Below are 24,809 nucleotides of genomic sequence, written 5' to 3' on the forward strand. Positions count from 1 at the left end.
CGTGGCGGCTTATGCCTGTAATGACAGTACTTTGGGAGGCCAGGGCGGGTAGATCACAGAGGTTGGAAGTTCAAGACCAGCCTGGCCAACATGGTGAAACCTCGTCTCTACTAAAAACAAAAATTTAGCTGGGTGTGGTAGCAGACTCCTGTAATCCCAGCTATTCAGGAGGCTGAGGCAGAAGAATCACTTGAACCTGGGAGGTGGAGGTTGCAGTGAGCCAAGATCATGCCATTGCACTCCAGCCTGGGTGACAGAGCGGGATTCCATCTCAAAAAAAATTAAGCAGCAGAGCAGAGAAAGGCTAGCAAAAAAGAAAGTGTCTAAGGTATACACAGGAGCCCGGAAGGGGCTCAAGAGAGGCCACAGGCAAGTTCTCAGAATGATAAATGCTAGCCACATTTACCAGCAGGCGGATTTGCAGGGAAATCCCCACAGGTACCAGCAGGCGGATTTGCAGGGAAAAGTCCTGCATGCAGCCTGGGAGAAAGGGGAAAGGGGAAAGAAAGGGGAAAGGGGAAAGTGTTTGGGGAAAGGGGAAAGAAAACCTATCCAGCCTTTTGGAAGCTGGTGAAACAGACGAGAGGAAAGAGTGGTTTGTGCTGGCTGGTACAGACAGGAGCAAACCAACTAGGCATGGGAGCTGGTGCTGGTTCACAGCGTGCACATAAATAACACAGACATATAGCAGAGAAATACCACTGTTAACATGGGTAAGAGCGTGCAGGAGGTCATAGGTTAAAATACAGATAATCTAGTAGAATTGATTTAGGTAAAGATAACAAAAAACGAAGAATCAGCCACACGAGCTGAATTTCTGCAGTTGTCCATCCATGAAGAGGGGGAAAAAAGGCTATCAGGACTTTAATAGAGCCTGCTTTCAGAAATAATCACACAGCCAGAAAAGCATTCTTCAGTGGGATATTGATCTTGCTTTTAAAGGAGATGTGTCATTTCGTGAGAAACTATGCATTCACCCCCAGCTGAGAATGCCTTCTTCTTTTCTGAGCACGGGGTGGTGTTTCTTCCTCACCAGACTCCCATTCCAGTCACCCCAACCCTGGACCCCCTAAGGATGCTGATGGATGATGCTGACGTGGCTACCTGGCAGAACGAGGGCCTCCCAGCTGACCGCATATCCATAGAGAATGCCACCATCCTCATCAACTGTGAGCGCTGGCCACTCATAGTTGACCCTCAGCTACAAGGCATCAAATGGATCAAGAATAAATACGGTGAAGATCTTCGGGTCACGCAGATTGGTCAGAAAGGGTAAGTGGGTGAGCATGAAAGTTCCCACTTTAGTCATTTGTGCAGGAAAATGTACGTATCATGAGCAGATTTTAAGCCTCATTCAATGGTTTGTACACTCTCTCCATGAGGCTTCTCAGGTTTCTCCTCCCATTTTTGCAAACAGCTCAATGAAAGATGCCTGGGTACTAAGTCTTTGATTTTCATCCCCATCAGAAATCATGTGCTGCAACCTCCTAACCCATTCTGGGGTCCTTTCGTCACCATCCCTGGTGAAGAAACTCCATCCTCTCATCACCACTGCCCCTCAAACACTTCCTCCCCAAGCCTCACATCCCATTGTCACACAGGTCTGTGCTTTATAAAGCCTTCCTTACTCTCTCTCTCTCTTTTTTTTTTAAATTTTGGAGATGGAGTTTCACTTTTGTTGTCCAGGCTAGAGTGCAATGTCACAATCTCGGCTCACTGTAACCTCCGCCTTCTGAGTTCAAGCGATTTTCCTCCCTTGGCCTCCGAAGCAGCTGGGGTTACAGGTGCCTGCCACCACACCCGGCTAATTTTTTGTATTTTTAAAAGAGACAGGGTTTCACCATGTTGGCCAGGCTAGTCTCGAACTCCTGACCTCAGGTGATCTGCCTGCCTCGGCCTCCCAAAGTGTTGGGATTATAGGTGAGAGCCACTATGCCCGGCCAAGTCTTTCTCATTCTTAGCCAAAAGCTGCTTTCTTTATCTCTCCTCTACTCACTATTTCTATCTCTGCTCTAGAGCCACATAGAATGACCTAAACTCTCCTCCTGAGGCACAATTGGACATTTCATTAGGTCTCGTGGAGCAGCTGAGTTAGTTATGAAACCGTCAGAGCTCTTGGTACCTGCCATGTGGCTTTGGACTTATCTGTGGGAAAGTTATCACGTGAAGGGATGTGAAGGGCACAGAGAATGTCTGGCCAGCACCCACCAAGCTCCAGCGGCTTGGGCCTCAGCATCCCTCAGGTATCCCTTCATTTTAGGCTTGCAGTTTCCATACTTATCCTGTTCTGAGTCATTAGGACACCTGGGGAAACAGGATGGGGCAACGTGGAAGAAGAAGTGAAGCAGACATCATTCGTTGGGAGGTTGATATGCGTCAGTCTTGGTGTTAGGGATTTTATCTCAAATGCCTTCCTTAATCCACACAGTTAATAAGATTAATAACCCATTGGTAATAACCAGTAAGGTTATTGGTTCCATTTCACACCCAAGGAAGCAGAGGTTCACAAAAGTTAAGTAATTTCCCCAGGAGTACACCATTTTAAAGTGATGGAAATTTTGCACTAGTGTTTATAGCAGTGCTGTTCAACATAGGCAGTAGTGAAGGGAACTCAGGTGTTCACTGACAGATAAAAGGATAAACAGGCTGGGCACGGTGGCTCAAGCCTGTAATCCCAGCACTTTGGGAGGCTGAGGCGGGTGGATCACAAGGTCAACAGATTGAGACCATCCTGGTCAACATGGTGAAACCCCGTCTCTACTAAAAATACAAAAAAATGGGCATGGTAGTGCGTGCCTGTAACCCCAGCTACTCAGGAGGCTGAGGCAGGAGAATTGCCTGAACCCAGGAGGCGGAGGTTGCGGTGAGCCGAGATCGCGCCATTGCACTCCAGCCTGGGTAACAAGAGCGAAACTCCATCTCAAAAAAAAACAAGGATAAACAATGTGATGTACACACGCAGTGGAATATTATTGCCTTAAAAGGAAAACAATACTTTTGTTTTGTTTTGTTTTGAGATAGAGTCTTACTCTGTCATCCACGCTGAAGTGCAGTAGCTCAATCTTGGCTCACTACAACCTCCACCTCCCAGGTTCAAGTGATTCTCCTGCCTCAGCCTCCTGAGTAGCTGGGACTAACAGGCATGTGCCAACATGCCCAGCTAATTTTTGTTATTTTCAGTAGGGACGGGGTTTCACCATGTTGGTCAAGCTGGTCTCGAACTCCTGACCTCGTGACCCGCTCGACTCAGCCTCCCAAAGTGCCAGGATTATAGGCGTGAGCCACCATGCCCTTCAGGAAAACAGTTCTTAAAAGAGTATAATTAGATTGTGATACAAAGGAGAAATGCTTGAGGACATGGATACCTCATTTTCCATGACGTGATTATTGTACATGGCATTCTTGTATCAAAATAGCTCAGGTACCCTATAAATATATACACCTTTGTACTGACAAAAATTAAAAGTAAAAAATTTGTTCAAGAAAAAAATACTAATAAAATAAAATTGAAGTAAAAAAAGAGAAAAAAAACTGGACACATACCACAGCACAAATGAGTCTTTAAAGTGTTATGCAAAGAAAAATAAGCCGGTGACAAAAACACAAATGTGGTATGATTCCTCTCATCCAAGGTACCCATGGTAGTCAAATTTACTGAGACAGAAAGTAGAATAGCATTTGCCAGGGACTGGAAGTGAGAGGGGAATGGAGAGTTAGTGTTTCACAGGTGCAGAGTTTCAGCTTTGCAAGAACAGTTCTGCGAATGGATGATGGTGATGGATGCACAACAGTGTACTTAAAGCCACTGAACTGTACACTTTAAGATGGCGCATTAGGCCGGGTGTGGTGGCTCATGCCTGTAATCCCAGCACTTTGGGAGGCCGAGGTGGGAGGATCACCTGAGGTGAGGAGTTTGAGACCAGCCTGGCCAACATAGCAAAACCCTGTCTCTACAAAAAATAAAGAATTAGCTGGGTGTGGTGGTGTGCACCCATACTCCCAGCTACTTGGGAGGCTGAGGCAGGAGAATCACTTGGACTTGGGAATCAGAGGTTGCAGTGAGCCAAGATCACGCCACTGCACTCCAGCCTGGGTGACAGAATGAGACTCCATCTCAAAAAAAAAAAAAAAAAGATGGTACATTATTTATTATGTACATTTTACCATAATTCAAATAAATTAATTACTTTGTTTAAAAAGGAATGGAGGCAGCCGGGCACAGTGGCTCAAGCCTGTAATCCTAGCACTTTGGGAGGCGAAGACTGGCAGATCACTTGAGGTCAGGAGTTCAAGACAATCCTGGCAAACATGATGAAACCCTGTCTTTACTAAAAATAAAAAAGTTAGCTGGGCATGGTGGCATGCCCCTGTAATCCCAGATACTCAGGAAGCTGAGGCAGGAGAATCGCTTGAACCCAGGAGGTGGAGGTTGCAATGAGCCAACATTGTGCCATTGCACTCCAGCCTAGGGGACAAAAGCAAAAACTCCATCTCAAAAAAAAGTAATGGAGGCACTATTTGAACCCGGGCCATCCTCACTTAGAAACCTAAGATTTATCCACTCTAGCTCACAGCCACCAAAGTAAGCTTTATTGCTCTGGCCTCATGTCCCAAGCATGCTTCTACAGAGGTCCAGATTACGCGGGATTGTTCAAATCAAACATATAATGTTAAAAATAATAGTTAACATTATATGTTTGATTTGATGTTAAGGTGGAGGATTCAAGATGGCGCGGTAAGAGCAACTGAGGATTGCAGCTCTCAGTGAACACACAGAGGGTGAGTTGAAGCCCGATTTGCAGACGGATCTTTGTTGCCCACAGAACGGGAAAATACCCAGGTGTAGGAGAGACAGGGGATGCCAACACAGCTGTTTTGGCTGGTGTGGCCACTTGGGCCGGTGCCGCAGTGCAGTGTCACTCCGCAACACTCCGCACAAAATACACTGGTCCGGGTGCCCTGTTAAACCGACAGTCTGAGACTTGGGAAGGCAGATTAGCATATCCATCTGATTAAATGGGACTTGGACAGTGAGCCAGACCAGGAGATTCCTGGGAAGCGGCGTTTGAGCCAGCGCAGTGGGTCACTGCACAAGAAATCACACAGATCCCGGAGCCGTAACAGCAGGTGACTGAAACACCTAGGAGAGAGTCAACCATTCAACTTAAAAAAAAAAAAAAAAAGCACTCTGAGGCAGGGAGCCAGGTGAGCAGGCTTAGTGGGTTTCACCCCACAGGGACAAACAAAATGGTGATTCGAAATGCTCCAGGTGGAGAGTTTCACTGCAGGCACAGCTGAACCCAGGACAGTGCAGCTCGGTGGGGGAGGGGCGTCCGCCATTACCGAGGCAATCCGCCCCTACTGAGGTACACTCCCATTGCTGACGCAGCCTGCCGTTGCCGAGGCAACCCACCATAACAGAGAGACTCCGTGGCAGGACGGAGCCCGTGGCAGCCGGGTGGAGACCACGGCAGCAGGGTGGAGCCCGCAGCAACATGGCAGACCCCACGCCAGCAGGGTGGAGACTCGGCAGGTAAATACTGACTAGACTGCCTCCTAGCTGGGCAGGACAGTGTAACGGACACTCATAAAGAAAGCCCCAACTCCTGGAGACAGAGCATCTGAAGAAAAAAAAGGGGTTTTATGAGTTCTGCTCCAGCAGACTTTAACGTAGCAGCCTAACAGCCCTGAATGAACAGCAGAGCTCACAGCTCAGCACTTGAGCTCCTATAAGGTACAGACTGTCTCCTCAAGCAGCTCCCTGACCACTGTATATCCAAAGAGTCACCACAAAAAGGACTGATGAGACTGACATTCGGCGGGCATCATTCTGGGACAAAGATAGCAGAAGAAGAAATTGGTAGCATCCCTCACTGTTCCGCAGCTGCTACAGGTGCACCCTAGACAAGCAGGGCCTGGAGTGGACCTCAGCAGTCATACAGCACAGGGACTAGACTGGTACAAGGAAAACCAAGTAACAGAAATACTTCATCATCAACAATCTGGGTATCCACTCAGAGACCCAATCGAAAAGTCAGCAACTACTCAGACGACAGGTGGATAAATCCACAAAGATGGGAAGAAACCAGCGCAAAAAGGAGGAAAAGACCCAAAACCAGAATACCTCGCCTCCTACAAAGCACCAAAACTCCTCACCAGCAAGTGAACAAAGCTGGACGGAGAATGACTGTGTCAAAATGACGGAATCAGACTTCAGAAGGTGGCTAATAAGAAACTTCTGTGAGCTAAAAGAAAATGTTTTAAATCAATGCAGAGAAACTAAGAACCTTGAAAAAAGATTCGAGGAAATGATAACAAGAATGGATAACTTAGAGAGGAATATTAATGAATTGAAAGAGCTGAAAAACACAACATGAGAACTTCGCAAAGCATGCACAAGTTTCAACAGCTGAATTGACCAAGCAGAAGAAAGAATATCAGAAGCCGAAGATCAACTCAATGAAATAAAACGAGAAACCAAGATTAAAGAAAAAAACGCACAAAGGAATGAATAAAATCTCCAAGAAATGTGGGACTATGTGAAGAGACCTAACCTACGTTTGATAGGTGTACCAGAATGTGACGAAGAGAATGAATCCAAGCTGGAAAATACTCTTCAGGATATTATCCAGGAAAATTTCCCCAACCTAGCAAGGCAGGCCAACACTCAAATCCAGGAAATACAGAGAACACCACAAAGATATTCCGCAAGAAGAGCAACCCCAAGGCACATAACCGTCAGATTCACCAGGGTTGAAATGAAGAAGAAAATACTAAGTGCAGCCAAAGAGAGAGGTGGGGTCACCCACAAAGGGAAGCCCATCAGACTCACAGCAGATCTCTTGGCAGAAACTCTACAAGCCAGAGGAGAGTGGGGGCCAATATTCAACATCTTAAAGAAAAGAACTTTCAACCCAGAATTTCATATCCAGCCAAACTGAGCTTCAGAGGTGAAGGAAAAAAAAATCCTTTGTGAACAAGCAAGTACTCAGAGATTTTGTCACCATCAGGCCTGCTTTACAAGAGCTCCTGAAAGAGGCACTACACATAGGAAGGAACAACCAGTACCAGCCATTCCAAAATCACACTAAATGCTAAAGAGCATCAACAAAATGAAGAATCTGCATCAACTAACGGGTAAAACAGCCAGCTAGCATCAAAATGGCAGTATCAAATTCACACATAACAATATTAACCCTAAATGTAAATGAGCTAAATGCACCAATCAAAAGACACAGACTGGCAAATTGAATAAAAAACCAAAACCCATCAGTGTGCTGTATCCAGGAAACCCATCTCACATGCAAGGATACACAAACGCTCAAAATAAAGGGATGGAGGAAGATTTACCAAGCAAATGGAGAGCAAAAAAAAGCAGGAGTTGCAATTCTCGTCTCTGATAAAATAGACTTTAAAGCAACAAAGGTCAAAAGAGACAAAGAAGGTCATTACATAATGGTAAAAGGATCGATACAACAAGAAGAGCTAATGATCCTAAATATATATGGACCCAATACAGGAGCACCCAGATATATAAGGCAAGTTCTTAATGACTTACAAAGAGACTTAGACTCCCACACAATAATAGTGGCAGACTTTAACACTCCACTCTCAATATTAGAGCAACCAGACAGAAAATCAACAAGGATATCCAGGGCTTGAACTCAGACCTGGAACAAGCAAACCTGATAGACATTTACAGAACTCTCCACCCAAAATCCACAGAATATGCATTCTTCTCAGCACCACGTCACACCTACTTTAAAATTGACCACATAATTTGAAGTAAAGCACTCCTCAGCAAATGCAAAACAACTGAAATCATAACAAACAGTCTCTCAGACCATAGTGCAATCAAGTTAGAACTCAGAATTCAGAAACTAATCCAGAACCACACAGCTTCATGGAAACTGAACAACTGGCTCTTGAATGTTGACTGGATAAACAATGAAATGAATGCAGAAATAAAGGAGTTTTTTTAAATCAATGAGAATGAAGACACAACGTGCCAGAATCTCTGGGACACATTTGAAGCAGTCTCTAGAGGAAAATATATAGCAATAAGTGCCCATATGAGAAGAGTGGAGAGATCAAAAATTGACACCCTATCATCAAAATTGAAAGAGCTAGAGGAGCAAGATCCAAAAAACTCAAAACCTAGCAGAAGACAAGAAATAACTAAGATCAGAGCAGAATTGAAGGAGATAGAGACACGAAAAACCCTTCAAAAAATCAATAAATCCAAGAGCTGGTTTTTTGAAAAGATCAACAAAACAGACCACTAGCCAGACTGATAAAAAAGAAAAGAGAGAACAACCAAATAGATGCAATAAAAACGATAAAGGGGAAATCACCACAGATTCCACAGAAATTCAAACCATCATCAGAGAATATTACAAACAACTCTATGCACATAAACTAGTAAACCTGGAAGAAATGGATAAATTCCTGGACACCTGTGTCCTCCCAAGCCTAAACCAGGAGGAAGCCGAAACTATGAATAGACCAATAACAAGGTCTGAAGTCGAGGCAGCAATTAAGAGCCTACCTCACAAAAAAAAAGCCCAGGTCCAGATGGGTTCACAGCCGAATTGTACCAGACACACAAAGAAGAGCTGGTACCAATCCTTCTGAAACTATTCCAAATAATCCAAAAAGAGGGAATCCTTCCCAAATCATTTTATGAGACCAACATCTTCCTGTTACCAAAACCCGGCAGAGACCCAACAAGAAAAGAAAACATCAGGCCAATATCCATGATGAACATAGATGCAAAAATCTTCAATAAAGTACTGGCAAGCCGATTGCAACAGCAGATCAAAAAACGTATCCATCATGATCAAGTAGGATTCATCCCAGGGATGTAAGCCTGGCTCAACATACGCAAGTCTATAAACTTAATTCACCACCTAAACAGAACCAAAAAACAAAAACCACATGATTATCTCAATTGACACAGAGAAGGGATTCGACAAAATTCAACAGCCCTTTATGCTAAAACCCCTCAATAAACTCGGTATCAATGGAATGTATCTCAAAGTAATAAAAGCTATTTACAACAAACCAACAGCCAATATCATACTGAATGGGCAAAAACTGGAAGCATTCCCTTTGAAACCCGGCACTAGACAAGGATGCCCTCTTTCACCACTCCTATTCAATATAGTACTGGAAGTTCTAGCCAGAGCAATCAAGCAAGTAAAAGAAATAAAGGGTATTCAAATAGGAAAGGTGGAAGCCAAATTGTCTCTATTTGCAGACGACATGATAGTGTACCTAGAAGACCCCATCACCTCAGCCCAAAAACTCCTAAAAGTGGTAAGGAACTTCAGCAAAGTCTCAGGATATAAAATCAATGTGCAAAAATTACAAGCATTATACACCAATAACAGACTTAAAGAAAGCCAAATCAAGAATAAACTGCCATTCGCAATCGCTACAAAAAGAAGAAAATACCTAGGAATACAACTCATAAGGAACGTAAGGGACCTCTTCAAGGAAAAATACAAAACACTGCTCAATGAAATCAGAGAGGACACAATCAGATGGAGAAACATTCCACGTTCATGGTTAGGAAGAATTAATATCGTGAAAATGGCTATATTGCCCAAAGTAATTTACAAAATCAACACTAACCACATCAAGCTACCATTGACTTTCTTCACAGAACTGGAAAAAACCACCATGAACTTCATATGGAACCAAAAGAGAGCCCGCATAGCCAAGTCAATTCTAAGCAACAAGAACACAGCGGGGGGCATCACACTACCGAATTTCAAACTATACTACAAGGCTACAGTAATCAAAACAGCATGGTGCTGGTACCAAAACAGAGATATAGACCAATGGAACAGAACAGAGGCATCGGAGGCAACACAAAAACAAAACAAGCAATGGGGAAAGGATTCCCTGTTTAATAAATGGTGTTGGGAAAACTGGCTAGCCATGTGCAGAAAGCAGAAACTGGACCACTTCCTGACACCTTACACTAAAGTTAACTCCAGATGGATTAAAGACTTAAACATAAGACCTGGCACCATAAAAACCCTAGAAGGAAATCTAGGAAAAACCATCTAGGACATAGGAGTAGGCAAGGACTTCATGAACAAAACACCAAAAACACTGGCAACAAAAGCCAAAATAGAGAAATGGGACCTAATCAAACTCCACAGCTTCTGCATGGCAAAAGAAACAGTCACTAGATTGAATCGGCAACCAACAGAATGGGAAAAAATTTTTGCAGTTTACCCATCTGACAAAGGGCTGATATCCAGAATTTACAAAGAACTCAAACAGGTTTACAGGAAAAAAACAAACAAGCCCATTTAAAAATGGGCAAAGGATATGAACAGACACTTTACAAAAGAAGACATACCCAGCACTTTGGGAGGCCAAGGCGGGTGGATCACGAGGTCAAGAGATCGAGACCATCCTGGTCAACATGGTGAAATCCCATCTCTACTGAAAATACAAAAAATTAGCTGGGCACGGTGGCACATGCCTGTAATCCCAGCTACTCAGGAGCTGAGGCAGGAGAATTGCCTGAGCCCAGGAGACAGAGGTTGTGGTGAGCCGAGATCGCACCATTGCACTCCAGCCTGGGTAACAAGAGCAAAACTCCATGTCAAGAAAAAGAAGACATACATGAAGCCAAGAAACATATGAATGAAAAAATGTTCATCATCACTGGTCATTAGAGAGGTGCAAATCAAAACCACATTGAGATACCATCTCACGCCAGTTAGAATGGCGATCGTTAAAAAAATCTGGAGACAACAGATGCAGGAGAGGATGTGGAGAAATAGGAACACTTTTACACTGTTGGTGGGAGTGTAAATTAGTTCAACCATTGTGGAAGACAGTGTGGCGATTCCTCAAGGCCTAAGAAATAGAAATTCCATTTGACCCAGCAATCCTATTACTGGGTATATATCCAAAGGACTATAAATCGTTCTACTATAAGGACACATGCATACGAATGTTCATTGCAGCACTGTTTACAATAGCAAAGACCTGGAACCAACCCAAATGTCCATCGATGATAGACTGGATTGGGAAAATGTGGCACATATACACCATGGAATATTATGCAGCAATCAGAAATGATGAGTTCATGTTTTTTGTAGGGACATGGATGAATCTGGAGAACATCATTCTCAGCAAACTGACACAAGAACAGAAAAGGAAATACCACATATTCTCACTCATAGGCAGGTGAGGAAAAATGAGAACACATGGACACAGGGAAGGGAGTACTACACACTGGGGTCTATTGGGGGGAATAGGGGAGGGACAGCAGGGGGTAGGAGCTGGGGAGGGATAGCCTGGGGAGAAATGCCAAATGTGGATGAAGGGGAGGAAGGCAGCAAAACACACTGCCATGTGTGTACCTATGCAACTGTCTTGCATGTTCTGCACATGTACCCCAAAACCTAAAATGCAATTTTAAAAAATACTGAAAAATAAATAAATAATAAAAATAGTTAAACAGAGCAAATATTAAATATTAGAATTATTTATCTTATAGAGCAAACTTTGTTGAGAAATCAATACAAAGGCATGATATATAGATATATACATAGATAAATAGAGAGATAGATTTTCTTTTTTTGAGATGGAGTCTCACTCTGTTGCCCAGGCTAGAGTACAGTGGCACTATCCCAGCTCACTGCAACCTCCACCTTCCGGGTTGAAGCAATTCTCTTGTCTCAGCCTCCCAAGTAGCTGGGATCACAGGCATGCACCACCATGCCTGGCTAATTTTTGTATTTTTAGTAGAGACAGGGTTTTACCATGTTGCCCAGTGGTCTCGAACTCTTTTTTTTTTTTTTTTTTTTTTTTTTGAGACGGAGTTTCGCTCTTGTTACCCAGGCTGGAGTGCAATGGCGCAATCTCGGCTCACCGCAACCTCCGCCCCCTGGGTTCAGGCAATTCTCCTGCCTCAGCCTCCTGAGTAGCTGGGATTACAGGCACGCGCCACCGTGCCCAGCTAATTTTTTTTTGTAATTTTTAGTAGAGACGGGGTTTCACCATGTTGACCAGGATGGTCTCGATCTGTTGACCTCGTGATCCACCCGCCTCGGCCTCCCAAAGTGCTGGGATTACAGGCTTGAGCCACCGCACCCGGCCTGGTCTCGAACTCTTAACCTCAGGTGATCCACCCACCTCAGCCTTCCAAATTACTGGGATTATAGGCATGAACCACCAAGCCCAGTCAATATGATATATTTTTATTTGAGTCTTCAGTGACATCATAATCCAACCCTGGCCTTCTCCCCAAACTTTAATTAAAATATTCTTTTCCAGTTGACTAATAATGCATTTTAGGCAGATGTATGTTCTTTTTGCTCATTGCTGTGTCCCTAGTGTCTGAAACACTGCCTGACACACTCTAGGCCCTTAATAAATGCATTCAATCAATTCTTAGTTCATGTCTGTTAACTACTTTCCTGTTGGGTGGTTCTCTAGATTTGTTGTATGTTATTTGAATAGAAATGTTGCATTATGTATAATGTGTATAGTCTTCTTTCATCATATGAATGAAAATTTGTTCAAGTGTCTCATTTGTCTTTTAATTTAATTTTGTGGGGTTTTACATACCACCACGCCTAGCTAATTTTTATATTTTTAGTAGAGACAGCATTTCACCATGCTGGATAGGTTGTCTCAAACTCCTGACCTCAAGTGATCTGCCTGCCTTGGTCTCTCAAAGTTCTAGAATTATATAGGCTTGAGCCACCACACCCTGCTGGCTCCATTACTTTTTAAACAATTTAATTTTGTGAGGTTTTACCTACTACAGTTCATTTTATTTTAGTTTTTATTTGATCAGAGTTGTCAGCCATTTATTCTATAAATAATGCCTAGAGGAGTCTTTCCAAGAATTTTTAAAATAATCACCTACATTTTTTGTTTTGTTTTGTTTTGTTTTGTTTTGTTTTGTTTTGTTTTGTTTTGAGACAGGGTCTTACTCTGTCACCCAGGCTGGAATACAGTGGTGAAATCATGGCTCCCTGCAGCCTCAACCTCTGGGGCTCAAGCAGTCCTCCTACTTTAGCCTCCCAAGTAGCTGGAACTACAGGTGTGCAACACCATGCCCAGCTAATTCTTGTATTTTTGTAGAAAGGGTGTCTCACTATATTGCCCAGGCTGGTCTAGAACTCCTGGCCTCAGGCAATCACCCCACCTTGGCCTCCCAAAGTTCTGGGACTACAGGCATGAGCCACCAGGCCTGGCCCATTGTTTGAGTTTTTTATGAGTTTTCTTTTTACATAGAAATCCAATCAATTGCCAGGCACAGTGGCTCACGCCTATAATCCCAGCACTTTGGGAGCCTGAGGCAGGTTGATCACGAGGTCAAGAGATCAAGACCATCCTGGTCAACATGGTGAAACCCTGTCTCTACTAAAAACACAAAAATTAGCTGGGCATGGTGGCGCATGCCTGTAGTGCCAGCTACTCGGGAGGCTAAGGCAGGAGAATCACTAGAACCCAGGAGGCGGAGGTTGTGGTGAGCCGAGATCACACCATTGCACTCCTGCCTGGGTAACAAGAGCGAAACTCCATCTCAAAAAAAAGAAAAAAAAAAGAAATCCAATCAATTTAAATATATTTTAAGCTATATGTGGTACAGACTAATTTTCCAAGTGGTTAGCTATTGTTTCAGTACCATCTATTAAAATTTCCATTCTTTCCTCAATTAATTAAAGATGTCATTTTACTATATATTAAATTATTTTATTAAATAGGTTCATTATTCTTTTCTATTTATCTAATACTATACCACCCCCTATTTACTTTTATATTTAGTAACATTTATTGTGGTATTTCTCATTACGAAGGTAATGTATCATCGTAAAGAAAAGTGAGGGGGTGGGGTACGAGTTACAAAAATAATAATAATAATGATAAACAAGTAAAAACTTCTATAATTCATCTTTCAAAAACATTGCTAACTTGTTGGTCTATGCTGTCCTTTCAGCCTTTCTATATTGTCAAAATATATAAGATACTTAGTATTAGATCATATAAGTCCCTCCTCTTCTTCATTACTGGTTTTCTCCTTGCCAGCCTCATTGTGTTCTTTTAGATAAACTTTAAGATCTTTGGTGAGTTCCATAAAGTTTTATTGTTATTGTTTGTTCAAATTGTATTATATCAGTCTTACAAATAGACTTCAAGAAAATCAACCTACTTACATATTTATAAACTCTACATAATATTGAAAAGGTAAAAGTAACCTAGATCTTTGTTAATTGATTGATAAGTTAAGGTGTATCAATATGGCCTAATACCCAGTCATTTAAAATTACATGGAAGAATATTTAATGACTTGGTGAAATGTTTACAATATATTTTATGTACCAAAACCAGGTTAGAAAAAAAAACCGCCATATGAATCTCATACTATCAAAGCTAAACTTGACAATACAATATATTCAAACATACACAGTAGACACCAATATATTAAAGACAGATGGCCTGGCATGGTGGCTTATGCCTGTCATCCCAGCAACTTTGGGAGGCCAAGTCATGCAGATCATGGGGTCTGGAGTTCAACACCAGCCTGGCCAACATAGTGAAACCCAGTCTCTACTAAAAATAGAAAAATTAGCTGGGCATGGTGGTGCGCACCCATAATCCCAGCTACTCAGGAGGCTGAGGCAGAAGAATCGCTTAAACCCAGAAGGCACAGGGTGCAGTGAGCTGAGATCATGCCACTGCACTCTAGCCTTGGCAACAGAGCGAGACTTGCTTAAATCAAAGAAAAAAAAAAAGACAGATTATAGTTTTCATTGTCTTTTTTTGTATTTTGTAATTTCTCCCTATTTCTAAAAGTATATAGAATCACATAAATATCGCTTTACATGGGGAAAAAATGTGGCCACTGAAAACATTCCAAATAGCTATGCCTCCACATATACCACCATGTCTTAGAGGTCAGCCTTGTCTCATTAGGTGATCTCCAACTCCATAGCTTGCCACAGGCTCATTCTGCTGACTCATCCTTGCTTCCCCAGCTACCTTCAAACCATAGAGCATGCCCTGGAAGCTGGAGATGCGGTGCTGATTGAAAACCTAGAGGAGTCTGTTGATCCTGTTCTAGGACCCCTGCTTGGGAGAGAAGTCATTAAAAAGGGACGGTAAGACTCAGTTGTGTTGCTGACCCTTTGTGAGGAGCTGGTTCATGGCCCTAGTTAGAATCATGGAGAGAGGTCTGCTCTTCCTAGAATTTTGTCTCTTCAGTTCATGTCAAATAGGTCTCTGCAGCACATCCACCTTTCTTCCTTCCAGCAGAAGTCTATTTAATGGCCTTTGCCTCCTAGAGAAAATTTCCTGGAATAACTTTGCTTCCATCAGCCAACATCCCATTGACTTCCTTCTAAATGGCCACAGTGCACAATTTTGGAGAATCTTGAAAAGGAAATCATTCAGAAAGCAGACTGACTTTTAAGTATGAGCATCTTATACAAGCCAGTTATCTAAATTGTGACAACTCGGTTCCTTGTCAATTTGATGAGCCTTGCTACTTTGAGTGCTGGCTCATGATGAGGGCATGTAAGGCCAAGCAGGGGTAGTGTGGAGAGGGAAAGAGGAAGGAGGTGGACCATCAGTTCGTGTGAGGGGCAGAGTAATTATCATGAAGGGGTGCTGGACTCAGGAGCCTCACCCACTGCTGGGGCCATAGTTGCCTTTACTGTCCTTAAGCTGTGCTCATTTACTTGCTTCATCATCCCTCCCCCCATGTCATTCCCCTGTCAGCCTTGAGAAAAAGTAAGCCCTATTGCTAGCCTAGAAAACACCTTTGTGGAAAGCGCAAGGTGGCTCCCCTTCCTACCAACACTCCACTGCCATCTGCTGGAGATTTCTCATAATGTGCTAATCTACATGGATACAACAGGAATGGCCATGGTGGCCGTGGGAAAACATCTATCCCCCTCCACACCTGTTCTCCACATTAGTGCAGAAAAGAACCCTAGGACTCATGTGAGACATACTTAGGAGGTATCCACTGGAATATGGCAACATTGTTTGAAAAAAGGTCTCCAGTTCTGACCCTAACCAAATTTTGTGGGAAGGCACCTCACCTTCACGTGAGCCTTTATGTTCCAGATTCATTAAAATTGGAGACAAAGAGTGTGAATACAATCCCAAGTTCCGGCTCATCCTCCACACCAAGCTGGCTAATCCTCACTATCAACCCGAGCTGCAGGCTCAGGCCACCCTGATCAACTTCACCGTGACCAGGGATGGCCTGGAGGACCAGTTGCTGGCCGCCGTGGTCAGCATGGAGAGGCCAGACCTGGAGCAGCTGAAGGTGAGGACAGGAGGGAGAAAATGCTCTGCCGCTAGATCCTGCAGTGCACCTCACTCTGGGAGAGGTTGCAGAGGGGGGCTGTTTTTCCTGGACTGAATAGGGTGGGTTCTGCTAGACCCTGGAAGAGTGCCAACCCCATGTAGCAACCTGGGAACAACATACTGGGAAAAGAAGGATGGGTGAGCTGAAGGACAGAAGCAAAAACAGCTTGGAGACTGGACACTCCTATGACCAACAGCAGAGCCTGGCGTGGGACGTGAACATGAGTGCTGCTGATCACACATGTCCACGTGCTGAAACTAAGTGGAATGAAATTCTACAAGGGTAACAGAACTAGGTCCAACCATATTAGAGTCATGTCTTAGTCAGCTTAGGTTGCCATTACAAAATACCATAGACAGGGTGGCTTAAATAACAGATATTTGTTCTCCTATAGTTCTGAAGGTTGGAAGTCTGAAATCATGGTAGTTTCTGATGAGGCCTCTTTTCCTGCCTTGGAGGCAGCAGCCTTCTCATGGTGACCTCACGTGACCTCTTCTTTGTGCATAAAGAAATAGAGAAACCTCCCTGGTATCTTTGCTATGGCTGGGTACCACTCTGATGACATCATTTAACATTAATTACCTTCTTAAAGGCCACATCTCCAATATAGTCATGCGGGGAGTTAAGGTTTCAACATAAAACTTTTAGGACAGCACAATTCAGTTCGTAGCAGATATGCTTTTTGTCCTCTCTTTAAATGTGATTAGATTATATAACATGGGGGTTCGCGGGGGCGGAATTCCAGTGCATGAGAGATTGAATTCCGGGCTCCCTGGGATTCTGCTTCCTGCAATCATTCAGTCATTGAACAGATACCTATGGAGCACCAACTCTATAACAGGCAGGATTCAAGGTATGAAGGATTTAGCATTAAACAAAGAAAACCATGTCCCAGCCTTCATGGAATCTGCACTCTAGTGGAGGAACACAGAAAATAGCCATGTAAACAGATAAACAATGTCATTCAGATAGAAGAACTTTTAAGAAAATCAAACAGGGTAATACTGGAAAGCCAGAGAGCAAATTTCAACAGTGGTGGTCAGAATTAGATTCTATGAGGAGTTGGCATCTGAAGTAATTCCTAAATAATTGGAAAGCCTCTGGACATAGAGCATTCCCAGCACAGACAACAGCAAATCCTGGTCTTAAGGCAGGATCAAGATATGTAGTTTTAAGAAACAGTAGAAAGGTCAGGGTGGCTGTGGCTGGAACCTTCAACAGGTAGGTTGTTCTTCCCATGGATCCAAAGGCTGTACAAGGGCAGACACTACAGCTGCCTGAAGCCCGTGCTTTAGAATACGGAGCAAAAAGGGAAGATGAGATGAGATCTGCTTGGATACCAGCACCCCACTCCAGCCTTGATGAAGGTTTTACACAGTCTGCCATGCTTTACACAGTCTGAACTGTGTAAGACAGATTCTGCTGATTTTTTTTTTTAAGTAAACCACAGGAGAGTTGTTCATCAGGGAAAGTAAATTGGTGACAGAACTCTCCAGAGAACTAAAACTGGACCCTACCCTCTAGTCACAGAAATAAGCTCTGTTGGCCCGGTGCGGTGGCTCACGCCTGTAATCCCAACATTTTGGGAGGCCGAGGCAGGTGGATCATGAGGTCAGGAGTTCAAGACCAGCCTGGCCAACACAGTGAAACCCCATCTAAATATACTAAATTAGCTAAATATACAAAATATACAAAAATTAGCTGGGTATGGTGGTACATGCCTATAGTCCCAGCTACTCAGGCTGTTGAGGCCGGAGAGTTGCTTGAACCCCGAAGGAGGAGGTTGTGGTGAGCCAAGATCGTGCGACTACACTCCAGTGGGGGTAGAACAAGACTCCATCTCAAAAAATAAAAAAAAGAATAAGATCCATTTAGTGAACACTGACAGTGCAGTGTGTTGTGCATTGTGCATTAAGCATAGCACAGAAATCCTACAAGGAGGGACTGGGATTACAGAAAAGTAAAGAGTGTAAACTGGCTCAAAGTCATGTGCCTAGAATATTGTGCAGTTGGGCACCGACGTTGACTCTGCTTGTCCCCTGCTCATGGTCTGAAGCTCTTTGCCATTCTGCCTCCAATTTACTATCTCTACGGGAAGGGACTCTGTCCCTATTCAGACCCATCCCAATAGTAGGATGCTCTGAGCATCTGCACCTGACTCTCTGTGGCTTGATATTTGCAGTCCGATCTCACAAAGCAGCAGAATGGATTCAAAATTACCTTGAAAACATTGGAAGACAGTCTTCTCTCTTGCCTCTCCTCTGCCTCTGGAAACTTCCTGGAAGAAACAGCACTGGTGGAAAACCTAGAGATCACCAAGCAGACTGCTGCCAAAGTTGAGAAAAAGGTAAAACTCCTCTGGCTAGTCTGGGAAGGCAGAGCCTACCTAGGCTAGAGTCCTCTATAATTTTCTCTTCTCTTAGACAATGAGTCTGACTTTTAAAAGAAAGAAGCCAAAGTAACACACAGCTTTTCTGCCTTAGCAAAGTTATTCTAGAAAGTCTACCTAGGCAGGATTCCTGAAGTGACCTCATACATCCTGTACTATGTAGTTCCCACCTTCTGGAAAATACTTTTGATGTCTCAACTCCATCCACATTTGATGAACACTTAAGCCTTTGCAGGGCCTGGTATTCTGCACAGGGAATGGTAGCTCAAAATGGATATCTCAGATAGTGTGTGGAATTGCCCTGAAGCTAAGGAATCGCATTGCTGGAAAAGCCAACTGGTTTGGGCATGATTGAATCCTGACAAAAACCCACCTGACTGCACAATCTCAGAAGTCTGAATTTAATGAGAAAACATCAATGACTTCCTAGGAAACTCAGCTCTCATCCTGGGAAGCAAAGATACAGGGCTGTACTGAGTTTAGCTTCCTTTATTTTACAATGTTCGGAAGGCCCCTCCTCCCCACTGTGGGGACTAGAAGACAGGATGTGATGGGAAAGCCCTGCCCTGCTCTATCCCAGCAGACCACCAAACCTCCAACAAGGCCTTCTGCAGTCTCAGTCCTGTGCTTGGATCAGAAGAGCATTAGACATATTGGCTCTGAGCAGGTCAGGGCATATCTGTAACAGAGTCCAGAAGCAATATAACTTTGAGGGAAGATGCTTATTGCCAGATTATTGGGATTTCTGAAAATATGAAAGACTTCATTCTTGGTAGAGACAAGGTAGGAAATATAAAAATCCGGCTGGGCACGGTGGCTCACGCCTGTAATCCCAGCACTTTGGGAGGCCGAGGTGGATGGATCACGAGGTCAAGAGATCGAGACCATCCTGGTCAACATGGTGAAACCCCGTCTCTACTAAAAATACAAAAAATTAGCTGGGCATGGTGGCGTGTGTCTGTAATCCCAGCTACTCAGGAGGCTGAGGCAGGAGAATTGCCTGAACCCAGGAGGCGGAGGTTGTGGTGAGCCGAGATCGCGCCATTGCACTCCAGCCTGGGTAACAAGAGTGAAACTCCGTCTCAAAATAAAAAAAATCCATGATGGGTAAGACAGATAAACCAGGTCATACCCACCCTGGGATGATGGACAACTCAGGTGGGAGTGATGAGACTAAAAGGAGGAAGAGCCAGCCTAACCCTGGGTCAACAGCTGCGATGTGACCACCAGATTTCCCTACCAGTTATCTGTGGCCTCCATATCGCTGGTTGGGGACATAAGAGTTTGTAAAGTAATTATGGTTGACCTGCCACTGTCCTGGATAAGAGAGATGAGGAGACAGACCCAACTTACTTAGAGGAAGTAGGTCAGAGGATGGGATCCACCACACTGATCTCTTCTCCCTGCCCCTTCATCTCTTATTTTTTTAATCCTTTTCTTTAAAATCATTGAAGATGTATTGAGTACCTGCTGTGTGCCAAGGGTGTATGTTGTTCCTTTGCTTTTTGTCTCCTTTATCTTTCTCATTTATTCACCCTGTGAATACGTACTTGAAGGCTACTGTATTCCAAGGTCCATGATGAAAGTTGGAGATACAGCAAGGAATTTGCTATAATCCTAGGCTTCTAGGACCTGGCCCTCTGAGGAAGAAAGACAAGTAAACAGGCTGTTACAAAATAGGGCTGGTGGCTGAGGTCGAGAAAGCACAGGGAGGGGTAAACACACAAAGGAGGAACACTCAACCCATGTTGGGTGAGAGGGAGGAGGGGCTTCCCTTGAGTGTAACTGGAACGTAGAGGGGGTAGGAGCTGGAAGTGGTCACTGGTGTTGAGGCAGGAAAGGTACCCTGAGTTTCCATCGTATAGGGCTATGTAAACCATGCTGGGGAAATTGGGCTTTGTCCTGATGGGCATCAAAGATCATGAACCTCTTTTACACATTTTCCATCTCTATTTCTTTCTGATTTGCTTTTGTAACAATTTCCTGAGATTTCTCTTTTAGTTTGCTAATTTCCTTTTCAACTCCAGTCTATCATTTAAACTGTATGCTTTATAAATTTAAATAACTATTTAAACAAAACATACTTTGTTAATGGTGAGTTTTAGGTTGTTCAGTCATTCTCAGTTCATGAGTTGCGAATCCTTCTGGGGTGTTTTGGGTTTGGATTCTGTTTTGGAAAGGGGTCTTCTAATTGTTCCCTTCGGTGATACTCCTGCCGTTTGTAATTGTTTATTATGAGAACATCTTCAGTAAAGATCATTGCCTTTTACTGTGGTGCTCCCACAAATTATCAGTAACTTTCCTCTATTTTGGAGCATAAGGGCAGAGCATATTGAGGTTTGCATTTAGAGGCACAGTCTAACAGAAATCCCTATTCCTAGGGCCAGGCACGGTGGCTCACACTTGTAATCCCAGCACTCTGGGAGGCCAAGGCAGGCGAATCACGTGGTCAGGAGATAAAGACCATCCTGGCCAACATGGTGAAACCCCATCTCTACTAAAATACAAAAAATTAGATGGACATGGTGGCATGCACCTCTTATCCCAACTACTCAGGAGACTGAGGCAGGGGAATCACTTGAACCCCGGAGGCAGAGGTTGCTGTGAGCCAAGATCGCGCCATGGCACTCCAACCCGGGTGACAGAGGAAGACTCCATCTCAAAAAAAAAAAAGAAAGAAAGAAATCCCTCTTCCTGATGCCAAGGTCTCTTTTCTTATTTTTACCTGTGATAAGAAATTTTCTGAAAATAGAATATTCCATCTGAAAGAGATCTTTGTGAATTTACATATGAACTATTTTATAAACATTAAGAAAAAAGACTATACTATGTTTCTTTCCCTGGATTTCCACTGCTTGGCTCATTTTTTAGTCATACATATTTTTTTGCATTTCCATGAAATCTTTCTCATTAGAGATGGAACATGGCAGCTTGCACAGCTCACACTTCCCAGCTGGAAGAGCTGACAGCTCACCCTCAGAAAGGACTAGAAGTTTACCATCTCGTTTTTCATCCCAGCTCTAGGAAGGAATACCATAGTAGCTTTTCAACTTTCTACCCATCACCCCCATCCCTGTTCACTCCATCCCCTAAGCAGACACATGTCTACTCACACAGAGAGGCCAAGTTGATTCACAGGAAGCCCTGGTTGGTTGGAACAGTGGGCTGCTCTTTATTTTTCCAACAGGTCCAGGAGGCCAAGGTGACTGAAGTGAAAATCAATGAGGCCCGAGAGCACTACCGGCCAGCAGCTGCAAGGGCTTCACTGCTCTACTTCATCATGAGTGACCTCAGCAAGATCCATCCAATGTACCGGTTTTCGCTCAAGGTGACTTATACCTGGAGTTTCTTGCCTGATCATAATAAAGCAGTGTCATATTGCCAGTGCAGCTCTCTGTGAAAATGTATCCATGTAATATCATTAGCTGCAGCAGGTCTGAAAGATCAAAGCCAAGAGAGCAGCTGTGTTACCTTGAGACCTCTCTTACCATCCTCTTCTCTTTAATTGGGTCTTACATGATTCACGGGTGCTTTAACTGGAACAGAAGGGGACACCACAGCAAGCCTTGGCTCATTCTTTCAGTAGGCACACGTGATATGGTGGGTACTATGCTTACTGGATGTGTGGAAGATGATGATACCAAAGAAATATGAAAAGTGGTCCCTGTCCCCCAAGAGCTTAAAATATAATAGACAATCAAGTATGTCACTTGTGGCGATTAAAATCCAAAGCAGGCAATAATAATACACCAACTTTAAATTACTTTTCTTATGGCCCTAATATCCCCAAAACTCCTGCTTTATGATTGTTGAAATATTCCTAAAACCAAAGATGTTAGCAAATTGTAAGTGCTGACTAAACTTATCTTTCTCACGAAAAAAGAAACACTTATAAATTTTTAGTGCATCTCTGAAAGTACATCTTTCTCCCCTAGGGCATTCATCAAAAGACCACAATTGAAGAGGCATTAGGAAGTGGTGGAGCATTTCTAAACTTCTTTGGTTTGAACCAACAAAGATGACATGCATACACATATACAGAGAGAGAGAGGAGAGAAAGGGAGAACATATGTATGTATATAGACACATGGAGATTTCACACACACACACACACACACGGAGAGAGAGAGAGAGAGAGCACACTTCAGATCCAGTGTTTTCAGCTCAACCACCATGTGGAGACCAAGATGGTGGGGATGGTGATAAGCAGATGAGAAATCAGGGGTCCTCCAATTCCTGGGGCTCATTTGATTGAAGATGGCATTTTACCATTTCCCAATCTTTTTCTTTTAACTTAGAGTCTCTGCAGGCTGGATGAACTGTGTTTATAGTATTTTATGTTTTTAAAAGAAATCCGATACTTGGCCTCATATTTAGTTCAAGGCAACAGAGGAAGGAATCATAAAATCTTTTAAAACAGCATAAAAGCTGGCATGATAAGCCTAATAACCACAGGATCACCTCCCTAGTTCCAAGAGTAGTTGAAATTGACTGTAGGTACCCATCAGAAGCCTACCATAGTGCCTTTTTCAGAAAACAAGAAATGAAATGAGGCCCATGATAATATGTGTTCAAAATCAAGATGTTTGGCCAGGCACGGTCGCTCAAGCCTGTTATCCCACATTTTGGGAGGCCAAGGCAGGCGGATCACCTAAGGTCAACAGTTTCAGACCAGCTTGACCAACTTGGAGAAACCCCATCTCCACTAAAAAAACAAAATTAGCTGGGCTTGGTGGCATATGCCTGTAATCCCAGCTGCTCAGGAGGTTGAGACAGGAGAATCGCTTGAACCTGGGAGGTGGAGGTTGCTGTGAGCTAAGATTGTGCCTCTGCATTCCAGCCTGGGCAACAAAAGCAAAACTCCATCTCAAACAAACAAACAAACAAACAATGTTTGGCAGCAACAGCGTCCTGATAGGAAGTTCCAAAGCTCCATTTTTAAAGTAGATGAGATGGATACTGGGTCACCTTACTGATATTAAGAATTGCAAAAACAGCTGTTCAGTGACCAGCTTGATCATTAAAAGCAGATTTAACTGCTTTATGATAAGTAGCTGAAGTAAGGGTGTTAAAAAATATCAAAACCACAATGCATTTTAGAAGCCTTGTCTGATTTGAAGAAAAATGAGCCATTATAATTTTCATGGTCTTGGGTTTTGTCTGAGATTGGCTTTTACAGTTCCCCTTCCTGGCAGAGAAAGAAGAGACATTCTCAGCATATGGAAACCCCAGATAGGCCAACATGGCAGGAACCATTCATCCCAGCTTCTAACAGTGTTTTAGCAGAAATATGTTAAAGTGTGTGTGTGTGTGTGTGTGTGTGTGTGTGTGTGTGTGTGTGTGTGTGTTTACACATGCAAAAACTCAGGAGCCAGGTTTTAAACTTGGAAGTTTATAACATGGTTAAGATGGAATTTAAGTGGCAGTAATTTTTCTTCAAGATGTAGCCAAAGGCTAGGCAAAGGTTAATCAGACACATTCACAGTGTGCCTCAGAGTGAAAGGCACCTCACTGGGGTCTCCTGCAGATTGAAGGGAGGCCCAGCTTTCTCTATTGTGGGCGTTCTGCAGAGAGGCTTGGCTGGGGGAATAACACTTCTCAAAGAGGTTAGAAGAAACAACATTGGATAGGCAGAGGCGAAAATAACACAGCATTGGTCTCAAATCAGAAGCCCAAGAGCCTACTGTCCCGTTTTCTTTGGTCCTTGGAGGACTTTACAAGTACTTTAATTGGTTGCCAACATTTAAAAATAAGGAGAAGTTATGTGAGTTGCAAATTATGGCTTCTCATGAAGGTTTGGAAGATTGACAACACTAAGCTCACGTCCCATGGGGTGCAGTTTTGCTGGAACCAAGGGATTCTGCCCCCTAGATTGGCCTGTGCACCTGTGTTGCCACAGTCCTTATGCCTCCTTACTTGGTATTAAACACCTGGCCCCTGAAGGCATTGAGTTTGATACCCTTGGTCTAGAGCACTGCTCCCACTTTGCCTAAGTTCTTTTAGGCATTGGCAGGACTATCTGATGCTGCTTCTAGTAACCTTCTAACACCCAGCCGAACC

At 43.5% G+C, this 24,809-nt stretch overlaps 1 protein-coding gene across 27 annotated transcripts in view; it reads left to right on the forward strand.

The window, feature by feature from the left end:
• DNAH9 (dynein axonemal heavy chain 9) overlaps positions 1 to 24,809 on the forward strand; it is a 422,325-nt gene that overhangs the window by 321,658 nt on the left and 75,858 nt on the right. For 24 of the 27 annotated variants that reach the window (XR_013535589.1, XR_013535590.1, XM_078373042.1 and 21 more), the window contains 5 exons: positions 1,037 to 1,272; positions 15,021 to 15,143; positions 16,114 to 16,318; positions 18,543 to 18,707; positions 21,937 to 22,077. Coding sequence is in view for 25 of the 27 variants with exons in the window: in XM_078373042.1 (XP_078229168.1) it covers positions 1,037 to 1,272; positions 15,021 to 15,143; positions 16,114 to 16,318; positions 18,543 to 18,707; positions 21,937 to 22,077 (870 nt within the window). In the remaining 2 variants the exon portion in view is untranslated. Of the gene's footprint in view, positions 1 to 1,036; positions 1,273 to 4,789; positions 11,215 to 15,020; positions 15,144 to 16,113; positions 16,319 to 18,542; positions 18,708 to 21,936; positions 22,078 to 24,809 lie in introns of those variants that run through there. The other 3 variants (XM_054255867.2, XM_078373046.1, XM_078373057.1) reach the window with 3 other exon arrangements.

Source organism: Callithrix jacchus, chromosome 5 (genome assembly GCF_049354715.1).
Source record: "Callithrix jacchus isolate 240 chromosome 5, calJac240_pri, whole genome shotgun sequence".
Lineage (NCBI taxonomy): Eukaryota > Metazoa > Chordata > Mammalia > Primates > Cebidae > Callithrix > Callithrix jacchus.